Raw genomic sequence first — 7,393 nt, 5'->3', positions numbered from 1 at the left:
ACTTAGTGCATCGGTTGAAATAATTTATATATTTACAGTGAATGTCTTTGTTCACTGCATTTATATAACAAGTTATTATAATAAACTGGTGGTGGCATAATATATATGTGTAATAATACTGTGTGTTATAGTCTGTGTTGTGAGCTTTAATTGCCTCATAGCCTCTATTTCTTTGACTTTTTTAGTAGTCCACAAATTGAGTCGTAACGTTAAAGTTTTCACGTCTTAACGCTAAAAGTTTGTTTTTATTAGTTGACACTTGACAGTAAAAGTTAAGATAAAAATAAAAGTGAAAAAAAAGGGAAGGTGAGCAAGGGGGTTAAAAAATATATTACTCAGAACATTTTCTTTATTAATAAAAATTGGCAAATATCTTACATTGAAGAGGAGACGTTTCAAGTACCAAACTAAACGTCAAAAGCTGGAGAAAGTCTTTACTGAATTTATCAGTACAAAAATCCTAAGCTACGTAGTTGAAGTTTACACGGCTCAGCTCACCAGTGCTGAGACTGTCGACAAAACAAATATAACACTTACACGTCTACTTAATGCACACTTGGTGTGCCATACATACTGTATATGGCGACAAATGAAGTATAAAAAAGCAATAATCACAGGTTTTGACTTCAAGAGTTGAGAGATGATCTCGACCTGCCACGAGAGGTCAGAAGTCTGCTGCGTCTCGAGTTTGTTCTTCTGGTCTCACTCTCTGCTTCAGGGTGGACTTCCGGAGTAGCACGGGCAGATTCGTGCTGGAGGGAGCCGAGACCAGTGTTGACGTTGGCTAGAGCTGAGAGAGCTTCCAACTCCAGGTCGGTCAGAGGGTCGTGGCTGCCGGCAGTAGTATCCTGTCGGGATGTTTTTATGGCTGTGTTTAGTCTGGTTACTCTCCTGCTATTGCCGGAGGATGACCTAGATGATGACGATGCTGAAGACGAAGACAGAGAGGAGTCATGTGCATTATTATTGTCATTACTAACAGTAGACACACTGGATTTAATACTCGTCCCTACAACTCTAAGCTTGAGTCCTGTCGGGATATTGGAGCTTTTAACAGAACTACTGGAGTTATGGTCACCAGAGGACGATGACAAGAAGGAAGAGTTAGAAGATGAAGAAAAAGAATGGGACGACGATGCAGAATCAGAGTTCGACAAGAACCTTGAAGCTGAAACCGATGACGACCTTGTGTTTGTATTAGTTACAGGAAGGCCATTGCTGTTTGATATGGGGGTTACTTTTTTCAAGACTTTCCTGCGAACACTTGCAGTATTGCCACTCCTCGGAATCCCTCTTGTCTGACTCCCAGTTCTCCTTGAAGAAAAACCAGTTGACTCGGCTACAGAAGGCGAGGATATTGTAGTTGTTTCCACATTTTCTTCTGTAGTAGGAGTCTCGTTGAGGGAAATTCTTCGACGCCCGCTATTCCTGTTACGTTGTGATGGAGATGGGATGGGTGTCACCGTTGTTGGAACTTCTGTTGTTGTTGTTGCTGCTGTAGAAGGACGAACTGTCAAGGGTCTAAACCTTCTACTAGACCTGATAATCGATGGCTGCGTCGTAGTAGCAGGTGTGGTTGTAACTACATTATTGACGCGCCCAGAGTTTCTTCTTCGACTACCAAATGACCTGAAGGATCCAGTTGACTGCGAAGACTCGGTGGTAGTTGTCTTAGTGTTCTTGGCTTCTGATGCACTTTTATCTGATTTTGTCTTAACATTTGGTGTAAACTGAACTGACAAAAGTCTGGAGTTTGCAAGACCAGGATTGAACCTTGCTAAAGCATCCAGTGCTCTTTGATGCTTTTTATTTTCTTCCTCGTCCTGGGTTATTCTGGCTTGTGCTGGTGTTTCTGTAGTGCTAGCTTCCCTATTACCCTGAGACCTTGGCCGACCATTTATGATAATCTTTTTTCTTATCACTTTCCTGGTTCCTGAGGTCTGACTACTCTGTCCACTTTCAGTTCTCACTTGGCGGTCGCCTTCAGTACTGGAAACGGAAGAGTGAGTAGCTGAATCCCTCTGAGTAGTTACTTGCCCTTCAGACTGTGTTCTTGGCGTATTCACACGTCGACGACTGCTAATTCGTGTCGAGGGATTGATGCGCACGGGAGCCGCTGTAGTAGTAACAGCTGCAGTGACTCTAGTGTTTACTGGTGCTGTGTTTATCCTTTGTGCTGGAGTGGTCGGCTGTGAAACTTGGATATTTGTCTTTGAAAACGTATGTGAGGAGTCCTGAGTGACGACAGGAGCAATAGTGGTGGTGGCTGGGGGGCGGGTTATGCGGCCTCTACCTCGCGTCTGACTGTTCTGGACTGAGTTAAATGAACTGCTTGAAAAGAAGCTACTAGAACCTCGGGATCCGAATGCTCTTGCACGGGTGTTTTGAGTTGCTTGGCTAGATGTAGAAGTGCTTGATATATCAGGTCTGTATGTGGTTAGAGGAGTTACAATTTCATCATAGTCTTCCACAATATTTGGTTCGGTTGTCACTTCATTCGCAAATTCTGTTGTGGTGTAAAAGACTTCACTTTCTGTGGTGTCTTCCATACCAACAACAATTCTGCTATCAAAATTATTGCGAGAGGCTCCAAGGGCATTGATCCTCACCAGGTCTTGAGTATGAACGCCAGTGTTTGACTGTGTAGTACTACTGGACGCTGATGATCCACGAATTCTTGAATGGGTGTTTGATCCTCGGAAGGAAGAACTAGATCCCCCGGTGTGTGAAGAACCTTGAATTCTTGCAGCCCCACTAGATGTTCTGGAAGAAGCCAGCGATGGTCCACGGATCCTTGAAGAAGCATTTGATTCCTCGTGGAATGAGCTATGTCCTAGAGTGTTCAATTCATTGGCTCCTGAGGAGGACGATGTTTGAGTATTTGAAGACACTCCTGACTCTTGAGTCATCAGTGTACCAGTAAGTTGTTGGGAATTTGAAGATTTATGGAAGCTTGAAGAACCGGGCGAGCCACGAATCCTTGAAGACGCACTGGATCTTTGGGAAGAAAAGTTTGACTCCTGGGTGTTAGACGACCCAGGGAACTCTGAGGAGCTCTCTGAATGTTGTGCAGCTGTTGTCTCATGGCTCTTGACAAAACCATCGGATACCTGCGTGTTCCCTGGTCCACGGAACCCAGAAGAGTCTCGTGATGCCTGAGTGTTGGATGATATTTGAAATCCTGAGGAACTGGATGATTCTCTGTCAGAAAACGTTAATAGCTTATGAACTTCTGAGGAGCCTTGTAGATGTGATGTGCTTCCAGACTCCGTTCCAGCAGAATTCACAATGTTGGATCCAAAACTTGAGACAGTGCCAGCATCTTTTTCTACTTTATTTTCAGACCGAGAAGTTGCTTGATTTGCTGATGACGATACATCTCGGTTGATCGTGTTGGCCGAAGCCGTTCTTAAGGCTCCAGAGCTTCCTCGTCTGTTACTGTGACGCTGATTACCCCTCGGAACAAGATTCTTATTGTTTGCAGAAGACTGGATTGTCCAAAGTGAGGACTGTAGAAGGTATTGTGGAGGCTGGAATTTCTTCTTTCCACGATTTTTAGTTACAGTAAAGTTGGAATTACCGGCGAGGGCGGAGTGGGCGTTTCGGTTGGCCGCTGCTGCTGCTGAAAAGGCAGTCTCGTGTCCCTTGCGTCCCGAGTTTAGAATGTTTCCACGCGTTATTGTTGACGTTCCAGTTGTGGTAATAGAAGAAGAACCTCTTGATCCTGTAAACCCATTAGAGGGCATGGAGTCTCTTATGGTTGAAGATACAGTTGATTCTCTGACTGCTGCTGATGACTCATGACCACTAACAGAAGCACCAGATTCTTGAAAGCTTGATCCATGGCCACCTATAGGAGCACTGGAACCTTGGATGTTTGATGATCCACGTACCCCTGCTGAAGCACCAGATCCCTGAATATGAACTGATCCATGGCCACTTCCAGAAGTACCAGATCCTTGGAAATTTGATGATCCACGGCCATTTCCTGAAGCACGAGACCCTTGGAAGTTTGATGATCCACTCACTCCTGCTGAAGCACCAGATCCTTGAATGCTCGATGATCCACGGCCACTACCAGAAGAAACAGATCCTTGGAAGTTTGATGTTCCACGCACTCCTGTTGAAGCACCAGATCCTTGGATGCTTGTTGATCCACGGCCAATTCCAGAAGCACCAGATCCATGGCCACTTCCAGAAGCACCAGATCCTTGAAAGTTTGATGATCCACTCACTCCTGTTGAAGCACCAGCTCCTTGGATGCTCGATGATCCACGGCCACTACCAGAAGAAACAGATCCTTGGAAGTTTGATGTTCCACGCACTCCTGTTGAAGAACTAGATCCTTGGATGCTTGTTGATCCACGGCCAAATCCAGAAGCACCAGATCCATGGCCACTTCCAGAAGCACCAGATCCTTGAAAGTTTGATGATCCACGCACTCCTGTTGAAGCACCAGTTCCCTGGAAGTTAGATGAGCCATGGCCACTTCCAGAAGCACCAGATCCTTGGATGCTTGATGATCCACGGTCACTTCCAGAAGAAACAGATCCTTGGAAGTTTGATGTTCCACGCACTCCTGTTGAAGAACTAGATCCTTGGATGCTTGATGATCCACGGGCTCTTACAGAAGCACCAGATCCTTGGATGCTTGTTGATCCACGGCCAATTCCAGAAGAAACAGATCCACGGCCACTTCCAGAAGCACCAGATCCTTGAAAGTTTGATGATCCACGCACTCCTGTTGAAGCACCAGTTCCCTGGAAGTCAGATGATCCGTGACCACTTCCAGAAGCACCAGATCCTTGGAAGTTAGATGATCCACTTACTCCTGCTGAAACACCAGATCCTTGGAAGTTAGATGATCCACGCACTCCTGTTGAAGCACCAGTTCCCTGGAAGTTAGATGATCCACTTACTCCTGCTGAAGCACCAGATCCTTGGATGCTTGATGATCCACGGTCACTTCCAGAAGCACCAGATCCTTGAAAGTTTGATGATCCACGGTCACTTCCAGAAGCACCAGATCCATGGAAGTTAGATGATCCACTTACTCCTGCTGAAGCACCAGATCCTTGGATGCTTGATGATCCACGGCCACTTCCAGAAGCACCAGATCCTTGGAAGTTAGATGATCCACTTACTCCTGCTGAAGCACCAGATCCTTGGATGCTTGATGATCCACGGCCACTTCCAGAAGCACCAGATCCTTGGAAGTTAGATGATCCACTTACTCCTGCTGAAGCACCAGATCCTTGGATGCTTGATGATCCACGGCCACTTCCAGATGCACCAGATCCTTGGAAGTTAGATGATCCACTTACTCCTGCTGAAGCACCAGATCCTTGGATGCTTGATGATCCACGGCCACTTCCAGAAGCACCAGATCCTTGGAAGTTAGATGATCCACTTACTCCTGCTGAAGCACCAGATCCTTGGATACTTGATGATCCACGGCCACTTCCAGAAGCACCAGATCCTTGGAAGTTAGATGATCCACTTACTCCTGCTGAAGCACCAGATCCTGGAGGCTTGATGATCCACGGCCACTTCCAGAAGCACCAGATTCATGGAAGTTAGATCCACTTACTCCTGCTGAAGCACCAGATCCTTGGATGCTTGATGATCCACGGCCACTTCCAGAAGCACCAGATCCTTGGAAGTTAGATGATCCACTTACTCCTGCTGAAGCACCAGATCCTTGGATGCTTGATGATCCACGGCCACTTCCAGATGCACCAGATCCTTGGAAGTTAGATGATCCACTTACTCCTGCTGAAGCACCAGATCCTTGGATGCTTGATGATCCACGGCCACTTCCAGAAGCACCAGATCCTTGGAAGTTTCGTGATCCAGGCACACCCGTTGAAGTACCAGATCCTTGGAAGCTTGATGATCCACGGCCACTTTCAAAAGAGCCAGATCCTCGGAAGTTAGATGATCCACTTACTCCTGCTGAAACACCAGATCCTTGGATGCTTGATGATCCACGGCCACTTCCAGAAGCACCAGATCCTTGGAAGTTAGATGATCCACTTACTCCTGCTGAAGCACCAGATCCTTGGATGCTTGATGATCCACGGCCACTTCCAGAAGCACCAGATCCTTGGAAGTTAGATGATCCACTTACTCCTGCTGAAACACCAGATCCTTGGAAGCTAGATGATCCACGCACTCCTGTTGAAGCACCAGATCCTTGGAAGTTAGATGATCCATGGCCACTTCCAGAAGCACCAGATCCTTGGAAGTTAGATGATCCATGGCCACTTCCAGAAGCACCAGATCCTTGGAAGTTTGGTGATCCACTCACTCCTGTTGAAGCACGAGATCCTTGGAAGCTAGATGATCCATGGCCACTTCCAGAAGCACCAGATCCTTGGAAGTTAGATGATCCACGCACTCCTGTTGAAGCACCAGATCCTTGGAAGCTTGATGATCCATGGCCACTTCCAGAAGCAACAGATCCTTGGAAGTTAGATGATCCATGACCACTTCCAGAAGCACCAGATCCTTGGAAGCTTGATGATCCATGGCCACTTCCAGAAGCAACAGATCCTTGGAAGTTAGATGATCCATGACCACTTCCAGAAGCAACAGATCCTTGGAAGTTAGATGATCCATGGCCACTTCCAGAAGCACCAGATCCTTGGAAGTTAGATGATCCACGCACTCCTGTTGAAGCACCAGATCCTTGGAAGTTAGATGATCCATGGCCACTTCCAGAAGCACCAGATTCTGAAGTTAGATGATCCACGCACTCCTGTTGAAGCACCAGATCCTTGGAAGTTAGATGATCCACGCACTCCTGTTGAAGCACCAGATCCTGGAAGTTAGATGATCCATGGCCACTTCCAGAAGCACCAGATCCTTGGAAGTTAGATGATCCACGCACTCCTGTTGAAGCACCAGATCCTTGGAAGTTAGATGATCCATGGCCACTTCCAGAAGCACCAGATTCTTGGAAGTTAGATGATCCACGCACTCCTGTTGAAGCACCAGATCCTTGGAAGTTTGATGATTCATGGCTACTTCCAGAAGCACCAGATCCTTGGAAGTTTGATGATCCATGGCCACTTCCAGAAGCACCAGATCCTTGGAAGTTAGATGATCCACGCCCTCCTGTTGAAGCACCAGATCCTTGGAAGTTAGATGATCCATGGCCACTTCCAGAAGCACCAGATCCTGGTTAGATGATCCATGGCCACTGCACCAGATCCTTGAAGTTTGATGATCCACGCACTCCTGTTGAAGCACCAGATCCTGGAAGTTAGATGATCCAGTTCCAGAAGCACCAGATCCTTGGAAGTTAGATGATCTTGTTGAAGCACTTTAGATGATCCATGGCCACTTCCAGAAGCACCAGATCAAGTTAGATGATCCACGCACTCCTGTT

At 46.6% G+C, this 7,393-nt stretch overlaps 1 protein-coding gene across 1 annotated transcript in view; it reads right to left on the bottom strand.

The window, feature by feature from the left end:
- Positions 1 to 335: 335 nt before the first annotated feature.
- Positions 336 to 7,393, bottom strand: part of LOC121866802 (hornerin-like) — a 96,400-nt gene continuing 89,342 nt past the window's right edge. The window contains exons 5-6 of the mRNA XM_042366537.1: positions 5,591 to 7,163; positions 336 to 5,549 (exon numbers count right to left, since the gene is read on the bottom strand). Of these exons, the coding sequence (XP_042222471.1) occupies positions 627 to 5,549; positions 5,591 to 7,163 (6,496 nt within the window). The 3' untranslated portion in view covers positions 336 to 626. The remainder of the gene's footprint in view (positions 5,550 to 5,590; positions 7,164 to 7,393) is intronic.

This window comes from Homarus americanus, unplaced genomic scaffold (assembly GCF_018991925.1).
Source record: "Homarus americanus isolate GMGI-L3 unplaced genomic scaffold, GMGI_Hamer_2.0 scaffold35864, whole genome shotgun sequence".
NCBI lineage: Eukaryota > Metazoa > Arthropoda > Malacostraca > Decapoda > Nephropidae > Homarus > Homarus americanus.
Note: the sequence above shows the minus strand (reverse complement) of the source record. Positions and strands in the feature narration are given on the sequence as shown.